General features: G+C 42.3%; 1 protein-coding gene across 1 annotated transcript in view; it reads right to left on the reverse strand.

Moving 5' to 3' along the window:
* St8sia6 (ST8 alpha-N-acetyl-neuraminide alpha-2,8-sialyltransferase 6) overlaps positions 1-19,452 on the reverse strand; it is a 114,799-nt gene that overhangs the window by 48,972 nt on the left and 46,375 nt on the right. The window contains exon 3 of the mRNA XM_004859967.3: positions 6,960-7,049. Coding sequence (XP_004860024.2) covers positions 6,960-7,049 — 90 coding nt within the window. The remainder of the gene's footprint in view (positions 1-6,959; positions 7,050-19,452) is intronic.

Here is a 19,452-nt window from a genome sequence, read left to right on the forward strand (position 1 = left end):
AATCAATCTAATGAAGGACTTTTACATTGAAAGGACTTTTACATTGAAAATGACAGTACTCTGAAAAAGGTGATCAAAGAGGATTTCAGAAAATGGAAAGATATCCCTTGTTCTTGGGTAGGCAGAACCATATAGTGGAAACGGCCATACTTCCAAAATTGTTATTAGATTTAAAGCAATCCTGATTGAAATACCAATAGCATATCTCACAGAATTAGACAAAACAATCCTAAAATTTATTTGGAACCAGTAGAGACCTAGAGTAGCAAAAGTAATTCTGGGCAACAAAGGCAAGGCAGGGGACATCACAATCCTTCAGTTGAAACTGTACTACAAAGCTACTGTGATAAAAACAGCATGGTAATGGCCAAAAAACAGACCCGAGGATCAATGGAACAGATTAGAAGATGCAGAAATGACTAAAGACATACTCAGCCATCTCATCTTTGACAGAGGAGCCAAACATCTTCACTGGAAGAAAGATAGCCTCTTTAATAAATGATGTTGGAAAAACTGGCTTTCCACATGCCAAAGATGAAAACTAGACCCATATCTTTCATCATGCACCAAGCAAAAATCGAAACAGATCAAAGATCTAACTATTAAAACAAGAACAACACTAAATCTGATGGCAAACAGAATAAGTAGAATTCTTGAAGACACTGGTATAGGTAAAGACTTCATGAACAAAACCCCGATCACACAGGAAACATCAAAAATAATCAACAACTGGGATCTTATATTAAAAAGCTCTTTCACAGCAAAAGAAACCACCAACAGAATGAAGAGACAACCCACAGAGTGGGAAAGAATTTTTGCCAGCTGTTCCTCAGACAAAAGACTAATATCTAAGATATATAAAGAACTCAAAAAATTAACCCTTCCAAATTTAAAGACCCAATCTAAAAATGGACATCTCAGATGAATACACATTTCTCAGTTGAAGAAGTAGAAATGGCACATGAATATATGAAAAATGTTCAACATCACGGGTCATTCTAGAGATGCAAATGAAAACAATGCTGAGATTCCACCTCACTCCAGAAAGAATGGCTGTTATCAAGAAATCAACCAATAACAAATACTAGTGGGGTTGTGGGGAAAAAGGAACCTTCTCCACTGTTGGTGGGAGTGTAGACTGGTGCAACCACTATGGAAATCAGTGTAGAGATTCTTCAAAAAATTAAAACTAGAGGTTCCATTTGAACCAGCTATTCCCCTGCTGGGTACCTTCTTGAAGGAATTAAAAGCATCATACCACAGCTATATATGCACACTCGGGTTTATAGCAGCACAGTTCGTAATAGCTAAATCTTAGAAACAGACCAAATGCCCATCAACTGATAAATGGATAAAGAAAATATGGGGTTTTTTAATACAATGGAGTACTACTCTGCCATAAAGAAGGATCAGCTTAAGACATTTCTAGCTAAATGGATGCACCTTGAGACCACACTCTTAAATGAAATAAATCAGACACATGTTTAGATATCATATTGTTTTTCTGGTGTGAGAAACTGAAAGTGCAAATAAGGACCAAAATGTGTAATAGGTACTGGAAAGTATAGGCAGAAAATATTCAAATGGGAAGAAGAATAAGGGAGGGTGAAGAGGGAAAGGAAAAGAACAAAAAGAGAATAGAAGAAAAAGACAGAAACAAAGCTTGTGTAAATAAGGAGGGAAAGAGGGGTTGAAGGGAGGTGAAGGGAATGGGGAAAAAAGAAACATCAAGATACATCATGTACAGGCACAAATTCCCTATGATGAATGTGGTCATCGTGTATATCTAAAATGCTCCAATAAAATTAATTTAAAATAATAAGAATAAAAGATAAACTGAATTAGATTTCTTTAAAAAAATAAAAGTCATACTTGTTCATAGTATATACAAAACTGTGTGTGTGTGTGAATTTAAGAAACTATGCCTTCAGGCTCTTGGACTGTGATTGTTTATTTTGAACTACATCCTGGGGGTTGCTAAATGACCTTTTAACATATTTGGCATAACTCTGGGTATACATGCAGCAGGGATGCAGCAGTGCTCGCTCATAGGGCTCCCGACTTAAAATTTCATGTCAATAAACAAGCTACTAAGAGAAATTTAAGACACTAAGAATGGACGATCTTGGTAGATACGCTGTTTGGTGTTAACTTCTTATTTTTCAGCCTACTCCTCTCCACCAGGAAAGGGAAGAGGGCTGTATTTTAGTACTCTTAAAAAGAAAAGGCAAATTGAAAGGGCAGAGGTGAGCAGACAGACACTATGGTATGTATCACTTTAGGAAGCAATTGAGGAGCCACGGATTTACAGCTGAACAGAAACAAGTCCTCCATTATTCTAGGCCAAAAGATCTTACATACGACCAAAAATCTTTCTTTCTGGCAGATATCCTGAAATTTAGGAATGCCTGCCTTGTTAGCAGGCTGTCAAGTGATTTGCTCACACTCTGGCTTTTTGAAGTTTGATCTGCCATAATTTACGCCTCCTCCTTTCATGCAGCAATTCAGGTTATGTTGTTCTCTCTGGGATAAGAGAGAATGTAGAACATTTAGGGCCAGACTTTAACTTTCTTTGGGTGTTACCTGCAAAAGGGCACATTCAGCTAGCATCTTTATGCTACCTTGTGAAAAAGCTATTTTCCAGAAAATTCTAGTGTTCTCCATAATTGTCAAATACGACTGCCTCAAATAGCTCATCGAGTATGTTTACTCCTCAGGTAGAGTATGGCTCAAGCCACACCGCAGTGATGCAAAGCAGATGATCTCAATCTTAATTCTGCATATTTGTATGTTACCCCCAAAAGCTATATAGAAACAAGTGAGCTTTCCCTGCCTTAATGATTTTGCAGCAAATTATAGTAGTTGATACTCTGTTCCAGAGAAATCCTTTCAAAGGGGACACTATTTAAACTGTTCAAGGGCTTGAAGGTGTTACATTTGCTACTGTTTAAAAAGAATGTTTCTTCCCACATTAAGAGACACCTTAGGGGCCTGTAGTCAGAGGACTATCGGAACAGGAGAGCTCTTATACACATGGCAGAGATGTCTAGCTGCCCACTACGGGCTGGGTGCTCCCTTTCCATAGCATAAAGCAGTTGCTGCGAGCAGAGCAGCTACTTAGCCAGGCCCTAGTCCCCTACACCAACCCTACATCACCTCTGCTCCCACTCTTCGGGCCAACACCAGTCACCAGACCCAGCCAAGGGAATCTGAGGGGAAGGACTGGTAATTCGACTCCTCTCCTGGCTGTGTGGAAGATAGGCTTTCACTTATTTTCCCTTTTAGCAGCAAGCCAGCTGGGGCATCACCTGTTGAAGATAAGAAGGAAGGAGACAGAACTGCTGAGTCAGCACCCTAGGAAGCGCTACCAGACACAGCTGCCTGATCCAGATGAAATATCAAACACTGTAGCAGAGAGGATAAAGTTTTGTGTTAAGACACTGAGTTTTGAGAGATTTTGTTAGAGTAGTTCATCTTCTCTGACCAAATACAAATTAATGTAACTACATTTTAGGGGACCCTGGATTATTGGAAGAACGGAAGAGAAGCACCCAAAGCCAGAGAATGCTCAAGAAGGGCTATAATTTGGATCTTAAGTGGTATAGTTGATGATCTTACAGATAATTTTTTAACATCTAGGAATAAGAGATGGCATAGAAAATGTTCTGAAGCCCCAAGAAATTCATCCATCCATCCATCCATCCACACATTCATTTATTCATTTATTTATTCAACAGGTATTTCCTAAGCAATTAATTCATCCTCAGGACCGACAGGCACCTGGATGGAACTGTGACCAAGACTCTGCCCCACCTTCTTGGAGCTCAGGTTCTTAAATAGAGAATAAAGAATTATGACACATAATACCTTATCTCACTGGTTGTCCTAATGGCGACTGCTTAATTTTCTTTTATTCAAAAATATAGTTATGACTAGTGGAGAAAGAGTGCTATTTTCTTCCCTCTATAACTTTGTCTTCCTAAATTCTATTTTAGCAACCTGAAAGGGACAAATTGGCTGAAGAAAGAGAAAATTCTAAGTCTTTAACAGACTGTGACGAAAATACGGCTAAATAATTATTTCCAAGAAAATAAAATTACTTTTTTTTTATCACCGTGCACTGAATGGCTTTCCCAATTGTCCCCTGTAAGTCAATAATAGCACTAGCTGTAGAACCCACGATTCCTGACAATAGACAATACAACCGAAGAAATTAGTCTCCTGTGTGCAAAATAGCACTCTCCTAACAATGGGCAATTCGTGCCTGCTCTCTCCAGACCTTTGCTGTACAGAATACCAGTACAGGCTAATTATACGAGCTAGCTGAAAATTGTGTGCATAATGGAAAGGCAGCCCCCTAGAGAATCACAATGAAAAGGTCTTCCCGGCAAATACAAAACAGGAAAAGAAAAAGAAAACGGACAGAGCAAACTTGAGAGTGTGCACCAGTCATCCTCATTAGCATACTGCAGTAAACCAGGGTCGTGGGTACACACCAAAGACTTGCCAAACTCTCTGGCTTCAAAAAGACACCTTCTGTGATGACAGAATGTCCCCCCTATACTGAGTCAGTGCTTGGGCACCACGTGCAGATATCGATCAGCCTTTTGTTGCAAACTGTTGTCACTTTGGGGAGCAAAAGTTGTAAATGTCAGTGAGAGAGCTGAACAGATATGGCAGGCAAGGGCCATACGTTATCAGGACATCAATGTGCCCATCACGCACAGTGGCCAAGGAGCAAGCTGCTCTCCCCAAGCTATGCTGCAGCAGAGATCAACTTCTCCCAGGTCCACTTTTCCTGTGTCTTCATGCTGTACCCCCAATCTGTGAAAGTCAGTGCGGGCTTAGAATAAGGTCCCTCAGGAAAGGTCTAGCAGAGCCTTGTAACAACATCACACCCTGAAAACAACAAAGCAAACAGATCCAACATGACCAAAACACATGTGATGTGCCATCTATACTGCATGAGCTACTTTTCCGGTGCGTTCATTGTGTGAGGGGGGAAGCGCTTGCACCAGTGTTCCAGCCCAGCTGTAGTAAGCTCGGGTCCAGGAAGGAACCGTGGGTGGCTCAAATTGTATCATTTAGCACCTTAGCAAAGGGGCTGTGGGCCCAAGGTGTGGGCAGCCTAACTTATCCATCAGCTGAAGCGTCCAATGGGAGGTTTTTTGGGTTTTTTTTGTTGTTGTTGTTGTTGTTGTTTTTGGTACCGGGGATGGAACTCTGGTCCTTAGCTTGCGAGGCAGGCGGTGGAACCACTGAGCTAAATCCCCGGCCCCAATGGGAGGAAGGGAGAAAGAACAGGGATAGAAAAAGAACAATGGCGAGGGAGAAAGAAACCTAATCCAAGCCACGACCTTCATTCAAATGATGCAGTCCCTTCCTTGGATATAGGGGGAGGACAGAAAGCACAGCATGGGCTCAGCACGACAGTTCCTCTAGCAAGCTGAAGGCTCATCTCTTGGAATTTAAGGAGAACAAAACAAAAATCTTAATAGGGTAGCTTTTGATAAACGGACCAACATCATGGATGAGATGGTCACACTGGATTAACTCACATCACTAGTCCAGAATAGCAGGTGAGTCTCAAAGGGAGGCTTGTGGGATTTGTCACAGAGCAGGAACATCTAAGCCATGTAGCATTTTCCTTTTATCCCTGTGTGCCGTTCTCGGGGGGGGGGGGGACCCACCTCCCTGCGGGTCCCATTTTACTATTGGTAGTACCTCAGCCAAAGAGCAGACTGCCATGGACAGCCCCTGGCTCTGTCCAAGATGTCTTCCCACAAGCTCCATTCATACCTTGGTTTCTCTTCCTCCAGGTCAACCTGCCACAGCCCCAGGGGAGGCAGTGAATGGATTCCAGGCAGCTGCTTTAATGCCTTCCTCCCACCAGTGCTATTTTTAAGAGGAAAAGAGGAAGAGGGGTGTGTGTGTGTGTGTGTGTGTGTGTGTGTGTGTGTGTGTGTGAGAGAGAGAGAGAGAGAGAGAGAGAGACAGAGACAGAGACAGAAAACGCAGAGAGAGAGAGAGGACAGACAGATGGAGGAAATATTTATTATTAGGAAGAGTTAGAAAATATAGAAGGAAAAAGGAAAAATATGGAGAAGAATACAGAAGACCATCTCTGGGTCTTCCCATCATGGGCCTGGCAGGAGGAATGCAGCTGTGTACCTCCCACCTGAATAATCTTCTAACTCTGTCAGCCAAGCACAGGGCAAAATGAAACTCGAATTATCTCCTTTCGGGGAGATTATGGGGGTGAACACACAACCTGTCCCACACACATCCTTCGTCCAGAACTGTTACGCTCTGCCCTTCCAGGGACAATCTAAACAGTGGTCCTCACTTCGGAATCTCAGGCCCCAGGGCCCCTTCTGCAGGTGAAGCACGAAACTTTTGGAGTTCCTTCTACCCAGTTTGAAGAGGATGGAAGGGATTCCCTAAAATACAGGATTTAAGCAGAAGTGAGGGGGTCAGGAGAGAGCCAGAACTGGAACTGGAGGTGAATCCTTAACCTAAAATGATAACCAAAATTTTGTACAAGGAGGTATTTTCCGAGGAGAGGGTCCAGAATGAATATTGGAGTCTCAAAAGGAATGAAGGTCTTTAAAAGCATAACCAGTAAAACTACACCACGTTTTTCATTTGTCTGTTTTTTGTACCGGGGATCGAACTCAGGACCTTTCGCTTGCAAGGCAGGCAAGGTGCTGCTAAGATAAATCCCAGCCCTACACGTGTTTTTAGTAAATATGGATCCAGGGACAGATAAGGTGAGTCCTTTTGCCAGGGTGTGACCCCAACATCCATCCTCCTTGCTGGCAGGAGTGCCTCAAAATCCTATGCCAAGTCTGGGACAGAAAACAGCCTCGCTTCGCGAATGACTGCAGAGATGCTATGGAGAAATCTGAATATAAAATACTTATTTTCAAATTAAATTAAATGTGAAGAGTGGGACTTACCCTTTTGTCTTGTTGGATAAAGTCTTAATACCATACTGTAGATTTTTACATTTCTCTGTCAGCTGGAGTGACTTCTCATTCAGATATGTGCTGTTTCATGAAAGAGATAAAAAAAGATTATTTAAAATGAAAGCCTATAAGATATTGTTAAGCAACAACAGATTTAATTGATAAGGTGTGTCCAAATGAAGTCTGATTTTCATTCCAGTACTGGATTTCTCCATGGAAAAGGAAATTAATATTTTCACCTCTGACAGTTCTAAATTAAAAAAAAAAAAAAGTTTACACTACAAAGGCAAACTAAAGAGAAATCTATGTTGGACACATTACATTTCCACGTTTTCATATTTTGAGGATGGTATTTAAAATGAACAGGTTACTGAATAGTTTTAACCACTGTGCATGTAAAAAGTCTCTATTTTTAAAAGACAACTGTTAGGAAGCATGCAGACTCAGGAGATTAATAGTTCTTTCCATAAAGAACACAGGTAAAGCTGGCTTTTGTTAGAATAGCTGTGATACAAGGGCCTGGTGCTGCTGCTTTATGAACTTGGAAAATTGGAACCTTAATAAAACCAAAGCAAAAAGCAGGTTAAAGAGATAGGTTATAGCACTGTGGACATAACTGGCCTTGTGGACATAACTGGCCTTGTGGACATAACTGGCCTTGTGGACACAGGCGTATTTTTTTGAAGCAGGGTCTCACTGTGTAGTTCAGGCTGCCCTTGAACTCACTATGTAGCTCAGGCTGGGTTTAAACTCGTAGATCCTCCTGCCTCAGTCTCCCAAGTGCTAAGATTACACGTATGCACCACTGTGCCTGACACAGACATCTTGTCTAACTGCATATTTAGACATCTCTAAAGTGAAGACAATAGTTCCCAGCTCTAAATATTTTTATCACGACACATTTATGTTGCACAAAACATATTAAAAGTACCTGGTACCATGCTTCTGGCATAGTACTCAAAAACTATTGACTATCACTTCCTTTAAACTTTAAAAATATGTGCACAACCATCTTATGGTTAAGGCATTGACTTAGTCATCCTAAAAGAATCCGTTGGGAATCGAGTATGAGACACAAGATGTTTAGGACCGGGAGACAGATAAAACAGGCAGGGTCCCTTTCCCTAGTGGAGCCTGCCGTGTGGGTAGACAGCAAGACAGTTACCAGACAACCAAACATGCAAATATAGGGATATGAGGGATGTCATTTAGGGAGAAATGCCAAGGACGAGCCAAGAAGAACTTCGGGAAGTCGGTGATGTTGGAGGGGAATGTTCCAGCCTGAGGAGGAAGTAGGTCAAAAGGGCTCAGGATGGGGCATCCCCGACTGTTTGAAGAACTGCAGGAAGGTATGGAGGTAGTGGATAAACAGCTGTGGCGAAACCACTCAGGCCTAGAGGGCCATATTAAAGACTTTAGAATTTATCCTAAACGCAAGGGGAAGCAACAGGTTTGTGGACAGGGGAGGGGCAGGCCTTGGTGTATTTTTTAACTGTTTCACTAAGGCCACTATGCAGAGAACTGGGGGGTAACGGGGCTAGGAAGGAAGTCGAAAGACATTTGTGCAGGATTTCAGGAGAGACGACGGCAAGTTGTTTTACTCTGTGGGATAGAATAGTGGTTTTCTATGATGTGATACCAAACTACACCGGCTTCTCAGTCTGTCATAAAATGCCCACTGCTTGCATGGGTGGCCTTCTAGGGCAGCTGTACCCTGTAGAGCTCGGGGACTGTGACAGTTAACTTTCTATCAATTGGACTGGACCAAGAGGTGCCCAGGTACTTGCAAAACACGATTTCTTGGTGTGCCTGTGAAAGTGTCTCTGGAGGTAATTAGCATCGGAGCTGATGGCTGAGTAAATAAGATCCACACTCCCAGTGGGTGGGTGGGGTGGGGGGCACCACACAGTTGATCGAGGGCCAGGTAGAACAACAGCAAAAAGAGGTCAGGACGAATGCACCCTTCTCTTCCTGCCCTTGGACATCCATGCTCCTGATTTTCAAACTCAGGCTCATTCCTGGGCTTCTAGAGTGAGACTGGGATCCCCACCCATTGTGCCACTCCAGCCTCAGGCCTTTGGACTTGGATTGGACTATACCAACAGCTTTCCTGGGTCTGGCTTGCAGATGGCCGATTATGGGACCTCTCTGCCTCCATACTCGATCCCATGAGCCGACCCACCATCATAAATCTTTCTATTTTCTTTTTAAGGGAACTTGAAGATCTGTTTATTCAGCTAGTGGCTCATGTCAGGTGATCAGTAAAAATGTGAGTTGGATTATGTGACAAACCAAGTATTTGAAAAATACTTTATCTTATTTATTACATCAATGGCATTTTGATTCTTTTTGACGTAAGTATGCATGTTCACGTCAGAATAGTGTCTCATGCCTGCCTTTCACCAGGTTAATGTGTTAACCTGTAATTAATAGCCACCATCAAATCACAATTTTCTTTTTTCCCGTGCTAAGGATCATACTCAAGAGTGTCATGTGTGCCAGGCAAACATTCTTCTACTGACCTAACCACCAGCCCAAAGTCATCAGTTTTTTGTTTGTTTCGAGACAGGGTCTTGGTCTGCAATTCAGGCTGGCCTTTAACTATGTAGCCAAGGCTGGCTTTGAACTTGTGGCAATCCGCCTGCCTCAGCCTCCCTAATGCTGGGATTATAGCTGTGTGCCACCATGCCTGGCTCCAAAGTCACCAATTTTTTAAGAGACTCAGAACAGACTAAAATGATTCTCGTTCTAAAAAATTTTAAATCATCAAGAGAACTTTTTTTTTTTGGTACTGGGGACCTTGCACTTGCAAGGCAGGCAGAACCAATGAGCTAAATCCCCAGCCCAAAAGAACTTTTACTGAGTTGTTTCATTTAATTTATATCCATTTAGTTGGTATTCTGGATGATTTGTACGTTCTATTATAAATTCTTCAAGCAAGCCGGTTGACTACAAAGCAAAATTACACAAAAGGATCTTAAATTTTATTACATATTTTTTTTGGTGGTGCTGGAGTTCATTCCATGGCCTTATGCATGCCAGGCAACCAACTACCACTGAGCTACAGCACTGGCCCTGTGTGATAAAAGTAAATTTTAACAAAACTGATGACAAAGATTCTAAACTAGAGTCTGGGTTCTACATAACAGATCCTACTCTCTGATCACACTACCTATCTAATTATAGAAATGTTTACTTGCTGATAAAAATAATATTCACCAATGTTACATGCATGATGTTTTATTCTTTGAAGAATGGTTCTAAAACATCACACACACTGAGGCCAAAAAACAAAGTTTGCGGTAAATGGTTTTGTGAGGATGAGTTATAAAGCATGTAATGCTTGTTCATTCTAAGGAATCCTGATCTTGGAGCCTATGATGTACCAGTTGGCAGTAGCACCCACGTATCCCAGAGCTGGTCATTATTTTTCTCCTGTTTGCACAGACTTCTTCTCATTAGCTGCCTTCTGCTTTTGTTGTATGATCTCAGAGTCCCTCTGCTTTCTTTAAGAAGTAGTCAAGCTATTGTCTTTTCTTTTTCCCTTGCTAATTTCTTGGGTTTTCTTCATATTCTTCTGTCGGGCAAGTTCTCCTTGATCATCGCCTTTGCATGTCAATTGCCAGTCCACAGGTAACCCAAACCCTGTAGTTTGGCAGTTTGGTTCTCAACTCCCTGATCCGGCAGTGCTCTAAATCTTTCTATCTATGACCCACTGGTTCCATTTCTCTAAGAACCCTGACTAATACAGGACCCAAACTGCTCCAGTCTGGTCCTATCTTCGTTCCAGCAACTGGCTTCCATAATTGCTGGGGCAAGAGCACAAAGTACCAGAAAACCTGACCCTGGGAGTGGATGTTTTAGCACAGATGCAAGATGTGCCACTGGCCTAAATCAGTTACACACACCCTCACCTGATTGAAAAAGGGAAAAGAGCAATGAACCACCTTCTAGAGTTTCCAGAGAGGCGATGTGAGTACAGGTAATGTGACAAGAAGAAACATCAAACTCTCATTTTCTTTACAAAACAAAGGGTTTGTTTTCTTTCTCATAAAATGCCCACTTGGAGATGCAGCTCATCTGTGCCCATTGGCAAGAAAAGTGGGAATACTGGAGATCTATTTCAGATACAAGACAGACAGTACTTTATGAAGCACTGGATACGGGAGGAAGGGGAGGCATAAAAGGAAAGATATAAACAAGACATTCATAATTACTTCTCCAATATTTCTCAGAAATGCTGTCTAAAAATTCTGGGTTCAGAGTTACCTCTGGGCTCAGAAAATCCCTCTTAATCCTAATATGATTTCTCTCCCTGCCACTTCCTTCTCCTCTCTCTCCTTCTGTTTCTATGCTCACCTTGTGTGGTCTCTGAACGTATGATCATAGTTCCCAAGGATTTGTGTATTTCTAATTTGCCGTGCGTTTTATTCAGGCAGCATTGTTAATGAAGTGAATTACCAAGCTAGCAATGCTTTGAATTATGATAGCTTTGCAATATTGGATTTCGAAACTGTGACAACCGGGCACCACAGAATTGTTTCTCATATGCCTTCCCTTAAATTGGAGAGTGTCTCTCTTTCTTAATAAAAACTCAGAATAGGTTTGCCGAACTAAAAATCACAGAGGGTGAACGGAAAGCAAATGAATACTGTATCCGGGGTAACAGAGGAGGTGACAGAATGAAGACAGGAAAGAAAATGGGGTGCTCAGAATTTCAGATTTGGGGTAGAGGGATGTCAGCCTTGAATCTGGGCTCTACGCTGGCCTTAACCTTCAGCCTAAGGGTTCCTTTTCTCAATTCCCTCTCACTAAAGTAGTTAAAGAGATTAAAGGATGTGTATAAAACATTTGACACACAGAAATCAGTCGATAAATGTTGTGTTCTTACTCCCCCACCTCATCCCTGTATTCTTTTCCCAAGCTAGTCACTGTCATTACCCCTGGGATTGGAAATCTCTCACACCTATAGGAAGTCACTCAAAAATGAAAGTGACAGGGAAGCTTTTAGTCTGCTCTGCTTTCTGTGCCTCTCCTGTCCCCTTTCATTCAAAACCTTTAGAATTTTCTTCCTTTCTTCCTTTTTCTCATCTAAAATTATTCCAACTTGAGCCAGAAATAGGAAAAAAAGCAGCTTTCTCAGTTCTGAGTTGACAGGAGGCAGGACCTGGGTACAGACCCTCTCTGAGAGGTTGGCCCGCACTGCAAAGGAGACGTAAGGGTGAGTCCACTTTAACCTCTGATTTGGGGACACCTCTCAGACAAGTCACAGGACAGGGAGAAACTGGCTGAGATGAAAGTAGGAACTCCAAAGAATCAGAATCACAAACAAGACATCACAACAAGAAGGGGCAGGCAGATCGGTAGCCCCGGGAAGGGTAACAGGGCTCAGGTGAGGATGGCTTATCCAAAAGGGCAGGATGTCAGGGAGAACTAGAAAGACTCACAGAGGTGAAGCATGTCATGGTGGACAGCTGCAGAGCTCAATTTCAGAGAGAAACCAAGATATGACTGAAGAGAAGCCCACACAGGCTCACTCAGGTTGGTGGGTTGAGGAGTTGGGTGTAGAGAGATAAGCAGAACAGGATTCCAGTGTTGTTCTGCTAGACACACTCGCAATAACCAAAGACCCGAGGTCGCATTCCACAGGCTCAAAGTAAGGCTTCTGCCTCTAATGAACCTAAGACTTCTTCAAAATTTTAATTTCATCTCAATTTTCGGTGAAAGCACTTCTTGAATGCTTCTTACCAAAATTAGCTGCAGAATCGAAAAGAATCTACTCATACCCAAACTGTCAAACCCTACAGTGAGAGTCCCCTATAAGGACACACCATAAAAGGGACAGTGGCTCTCTGCCTAGAGATCTGCTACAACTTGGTGACTAAGTTAGCACCAGAAGCCTCCTAGGCACCAGCTGAGAGGGCCCTACGTGCTCTGCCAAAGCTTCTGTAGTTGCTCCATGGTAAAATCACAACCTTGGCCCCCGTGTCGCCATGGAAGCTTGCATGTCTCGCTATTGGTGGCATTTGTCACATCCTGCCAGGACCGAGTCCCCTGCTCCCCTGACATTCTCTCACATCTACCTTGCAAATATGCACTAATGAAGCAACGTAGCTCCCGGCGTGAGATATTCCTAGAGCTGACCTGGTCCGGGAGACGAGAAAAATCACACAGACCCTCGGGAGGGCTGCTGCCTTGAACATCCATGGGGCCTAATTTGCTACGCCTTTTGTATTCCTTGACAATTCTGCTACCAGTCCCAGCTCCCTCAGTGACTACTCTAGCCATTCCCAGTTCTCTTGCTGTCTTTGCCATTCTCTGCCCTCCTAGCTGCTCATTTAATCATGCTTCCTGTTTCCCAGAAACAGTGCTGCTGGGTGCAAATCAATCTGTAGCTGTCACTCATCCTGACCTCCCATCACGGAGGAAGAAGCGTCTCCTCCCTGTCTCAGGAGGATAATCCACCTGCCATCCGTCCCTCCCTGTCTCCTCTGAGATCGGGCCCCTTCCTTCATGTTTCTTTTAACCAAATATTGACTGTCTCCCCACCACTGTAGTCTTCTCATGCTCAATTCTCTCCCCTCTCATAAAAAAATTCACTCTGCTATTCTCCTCCATCCATTGCCTAACCTCATGTTCCAATCTCAGCCTTCGTCTCCATCCCCACTGCCCCACGGTGGCCGGCCTCATCTGCACAGTCGATGATGTCACCATTCTGCTGCAAAGCCTCTGTGGCTCCCTAACGGCCCGGGCCACACTCCCCATTCCTTCCTATGACATAGGAAGGCATCCACTGTCTGGCCTCTGACTGTGAGTGTGCTGACAGTCTGCTGAGCATGAGATGGTACAACTTTCTCTTTTTCCGTTCCTTGTAAGTCTTACATTATGGATTCAGATCGCCTTTATTATTTAATTATAGTATTTATTTGTGTGGCGCTGGCAATGAAGCCTTCGGGCACATTTTCATTGCCACAGTATGTCAAGGGGAAAAATCTTTAATAAGATCGGGAGGAAAAGATACACAAAAACAAGCATCTCTGCTAGCTAGCATTGTTTATCCGTGTGGATGCTGTGCTTTTAAAAATTCCATCTTTATTTGTCATTCCTGAGTTGAAAGTGATCACTTTACAAGACCAGCTGGCAAGATTTCACAGAAAAGCAAGGCTCTTGGCAATTATGTTGTCTCTCACAAAATAATAAAAATTAAGATGCCAAAAGAGTAAAAAAGTATCTCTCAAAGGAAGCAAGTTAGTTGATCCCTACAAAATATGTCATCGGTGCATAGTGAGCATCCTCAAAGACCTCTAAAAGAGAGAATTAATGTCACCTTTGAGTACGACCTGCAATCATGTAATCACACAATCAGTCCCCCGGCCAAGCCAAACATCCCCAAGACGATCTGGATAGAAGGGACCAGGCAGCTCAAGTACATCCGCATTCTATTTATGGAGACCAGAATGGGGACAAAACTGGATTGTGAATCTTAAATGTAAAGCTTAAAGCCTAAGCCATTCACTTTCTCTGAAGAATTAATGCATTAACAGGCAGGGAATATTTTCTGAGCCCAGAAAGGCCTAAGAATGAGACTGTTTTCCATACACATTTTTAATACATCCAGACCACCAGCAGAAGCCCCTGACCAGCCTCTGGTATACAGGCCAGAGTGCTCACTGTTCTCATCAAGCAATCTTCTCATGAGAAAGCAGCCACAGCCCCCAGGCGGTTTCTGAAGGGAGCAAGGCAAGCATCCCAGCCCACTGTGTAGTCTGACTACTCTGTTTAATTAACAAACCAAGACTCGAGTTTAGGAATTGTCCTCTCAGGACTTTGGTTGGCAAAACTCTGCCTTTGCCATCTCCACTGTACCCAGAAGCTGGCAAAATCACGTCGTGGTGCCTACACAGACGAGGGGTCCGTCCTGGCCCGCCTTGGTTTAGCCATCTGACGAGACACCTGCAGAGCCAAGCCAGGTGCCAGAGAGCAGGGTAGCTACTGGGACAAAGTAGTGAACGAGACCATGTTACTGCTCTCTTGGAGAAAACAGCCTGCCGGGTGAGGAGAGACCAGTAAGCACCACCAACCATTGAGAGTGCACAGGGAAAGCCAGCTGTTTCGCATAAGCCTATTAATTCCAAGAAACCATAGATCTGTGTTTGGAGGATGTCACTTAACCCAAAATATGGGAACTGCTTTCAAAATGACTACATAGAACTTAATCTTTTATCCATGCATGTGCCTAACAACTTAAATTGTAAAATATTCTGCAGATAATCTCTGCTTACTTGGTTTTCAGTTACCCATGATGATTAATTAGCTAGCACTTACTATGAAATCAGTTACCACATGCATCCTTACCCCCCACTATGGTAGACAGTTTTTAAAACTTAAAATCATAACTCTCACATAGGTATAAAATACATATATGTATTAAAGACCGTAATTTGCTCAAAATAAAGGAACTAGCTCAAAGAAGAATCCAAGATATCCCCATATTTATAAGTCAGGAATAGTGACATGTACTTATGTGTAAATGGAGACAAAACTGGTTGGGAAGGGGTAGGAAAGTCATTGGGCCTCTACCAGATAGGGCATAATTTGCATATTTGCAGATGAGAATTATTTTGCATTGCTATCAGTTAAATACTACTCAGAGTTGTCAAACAGCTCCCATAGGATCAGAATCACCAGCTCAAGGGTGTGTGATCTAGACAAAGCAAATGGAAGCAGCACATTTAAGCCACATGGGTTACGGTATCACTGACCATCACCACAATGTTAAAGGAGGATCCACAGTAACCAATCTAACAGGTTCTCGATTCTTCTGCACTGTGGTCTCCATCCACCCCACAGCTTGTCCCAGAGAGGAACAGAAGTACCTGGCTTAGGTGTGAGTCCTCTGGGGCTGACTGAATTGAGTAGGTTGAAGGGGGGGTTATCAAAAGAGTGAGCCTGTTGTGAAGATTTATGACAATTTCAAATCCAGATGGGTAATACCCTGTTTCCCCCAAAATAAAACCTACCTGGAAAACAAGTGCTAGAATGATTTTAGAAGAGATACCCCCCCCTCCAATGAGCCCTATGGAGCCTTTTAGAGCAAAACATGGCAGTAGGATCTTAAACAAGGAAATGAGATCTTTAGCAAAGTAGAGAGAAAATAAAATAGAAGTAGACTGGAAACAAATGACAAGCCTTGGAGCACCAATATCTCATTTTACTGATCCAGAAATGTGAGATCCTTGGGTTCTTGAGGCAATCTTAAAAGCACAGAGTCAGAGTAGACTTCATTTACAGTTGGATGTTTCTAAGTCTTTCTTGAGGGTACTTTTCAGGCAGGAGATTAGGGTATGGCCAGCTGGCTAGGCAAGTGGGCATGATCTGTCAATCACAGAGATTCAGGACAGAGACACCCAAGCTCTATACCTGGGACCAACCCAAAAATGCTACCTTCAGTTCTTCTGGTGCAAGATCCAGCAGGTTTTTAATAGAACAGCCTAGAACTGACAACATCCTGAGGAGTGGGGGATACAAAAGACAACTGCCATTAAGCTTGTAGCCGCTGTAAGCTCTTTCAGTGGCCCACATTCACGCTGCAGAGCATATTTCTTTTCCTACCTTTGATAATTGTAAAACCTCACTACTTTTTGAGCTTGACCAATTCTTTGTTCAGAACAAAAAGAATCTCCAGGAGGAGTCCATAGGACCCTAGAAGCCTGGTAACATACTGATTATATTTGCATCCACATTCCCTGATGCAAAAGATCTTATGAGCCCTCCTGGTTAAGACTGAAGTTCACAATAGTGACGTACACAAGATAGCCATCAGGTACCAGGTTCTGTTTTAAATAACACATGTGTCATCTCGTTTACTTCTCACATGAACATACAGGTTAGGTGCTAAGTCCATTTTACAGATGAAGAAAATAAGCCAATGTTCAAATTAAAAGACATCCCCAAAGTCACTCTGCTAGTAAGAAGTGGCATTTTGAACCCATATATTATGGTTGTGTTCTTAACCAGTGTGCTATTCTATTTCATCCTACAGAGAAAACTATAACCTCCAATAGAGAACTATTTCATTATCTAAAACATTACCACCTCTTCCAGGCTATCTCATTTTGAATCTATTCATGCTGACAAAGATTCTGTCCTTGACCAAACTCTATTCAGGTTCCCCTATTCTTTGTGTCTAGTCCCCATTATTGGGCATGTCCTCTGGAGCCAAATGTTAGCAATAACCCTGCTAGGTCAGTTTAGCCAGAATCCTCTAACCATGCTATCTAATTAGCCTCAGTATCTGTTCAAATTCCTCATTGTCGTGCCTGGTCACCCTGGTCCACTTCAGTTAGAATCCTATCCAGTTAGTTTAGTCAGAATCACTTCATACCCCTGAAGTTTCCTCCCAACTCCACCCCTTGGTTATAAATTCCCACTTGTCCTTGTATTTAGAGTCGAGATCATTCTGTTTACTGCAAACCCCATTGCAGTAATACCTATCATGATAGTTCTGAATAAAGTCTGCCTTACCATTTAACAGTGTCATGAATATTGTTTTCCTTAACAGAACAATGTTTCCATTCTGTAAATTGTAGGTAACAATAGCATTGCAAAATAATTCTTGTTTATAGGTTTGCAGATGAATCATGTCCAGGAGAGAAACAATTCATCCTCACATCTACATACACACCGAGAAGAAAAAAATTAGTTTTGCCTCTATTTACACATCCATCTCAACAGTCCTGATCTACAAATGTACCTGCTTAGTAGACTCCCCTTTGAACTGGTTCTAATACCTTACCAGTTTCCTCACTGATGAGTTACATGAAAATCCTCTGAAGTGTTCATTTTCATATCTGTATGAAAGATGTGGTTTTACCTTTTTATAAAAATTATTTCTTAACACCCTGAATGACAGTGCTGAAAAAACATTACTGAATTGAATCAACAGCAAGCTGTGATCAAGAAGATAAATTTTAGTGGCAAAAAGACAATCATTCAAATCTCAAGGCTGCTACCCACTAGACAATTAACCTTAAGAAGGTTATTTAACCTCCCTGAGCACTTCCAGCATCCTCATGTGCGAAATGGGGATCATGTAATCTCTTGAATGGATCTGCTGCTCAATCTGTAGGAGATAATGCATGAAAATGTTCAGCGCAGTGACTGCAGTGGAGAATTCACTCAATAAGCAGTATTCAGGAGAGGAGTCGATGCAGCAGTGGTTATTACTGTCTTGGCACTCCTGAAGCACCAAAGAACTACCAGGAGAATTTATTCAGATGCAGAGTCCACCCAGTTAGTAGATCCAGAATGGAGTCTAATCTGCAACATTTCTAACAAGACCCCAAGTGACACGAACCTGCTAGACGAAAGATCACAACAGAGTCTTAAAACTCTCATGGATTGAGCTCTTCTGCCCTGATAGCTTTTTCCATAATAGTCCCTAAAAAGACTTGGCAAACTAGAAATGTGAGAATTTCTTATAGCCTCAAGTCAAGCATTTGTGGAATAAGCAATGAAACTGTTTAAAAACTGCATGAGTAAAATGAGCTAAATTACATGACCATAAGCAGAGGTTTTTTTCACCAGATGAACAGCAAAATAAGGAAATGCTGGTAATATGAGATTTACATCTGGGAACACTTCACAGACTTGCTTTCCTGACTCAGGTGTATGGCTCAGGCTCTCAATCTCAAAGAACCCGAGTAGCCTCAGGCAAGGCAAATGCCTCTGGTCCAGCTCAACTCCGGATCCAGCCCAGCAAATGCAGCACTGTGCAATCAAACCTGATGACAGCTGAAGGATGCTGGTCACCGCTGAGCAAACTTCCAAGGAACACATATTCCGGAAATGTCTTTGAATGTCAGTTTCATCCACACCTAAGTGTCCCTATTTAGCTATGTAGTCATAATCCGCAAGTTCTTCCCAAACAAATAATTTATCTGCAAATTAAATAAAAACTCTCTGAAAAATTTTGAGATAAGAACTTTAATGAGAAGTCCTCTTTTATTCTCCATGTTGACCCTACGTTACCTTTGAGAGACCCATACTGTCACTATAAGACTCCAGAATTTACAAATTCTTAAGTGTTTGAACTATAATAAGTTCAGTCATCCAAGAGTGAAAGCTCTCTTATAACCTGCAAGGCTATAGCTCAGCTTTTTAACATATTCATATTTTATCCATTTTCAGAAAAGCATTGGGTTAGAAAACTAGAGACTTCCTATTAAAAAAAATTTTTTTTTCTTTGGTCAGTACTGGGGCTTGAACTGCTGCTGCATTAAGCTACATCCCCAATGCTTTATTTTACTTTTTTAAAATTTTGAGATAGAGGCTCACTAAGTCAAGTTGCTAAGTTGCCCAGGCTGAGCTGGGAATGGGGGTCCTTCTGCCTCAGCCTTCCAGAGTGCTAGATTTACAGGTGTGGCACCACGCCCAGCTCTATAAAGAGTTTTACGGAATCTTCTTTAAAAATCAAAACAAAATG

This window comes from Heterocephalus glaber, unplaced genomic scaffold (genome assembly GCF_053883595.1).
Source record: "Heterocephalus glaber isolate CG9 unplaced genomic scaffold, H.glaber_assembly_v1.0 deba00000768, whole genome shotgun sequence".
NCBI lineage: Eukaryota > Metazoa > Chordata > Mammalia > Rodentia > Bathyergidae > Heterocephalus > Heterocephalus glaber.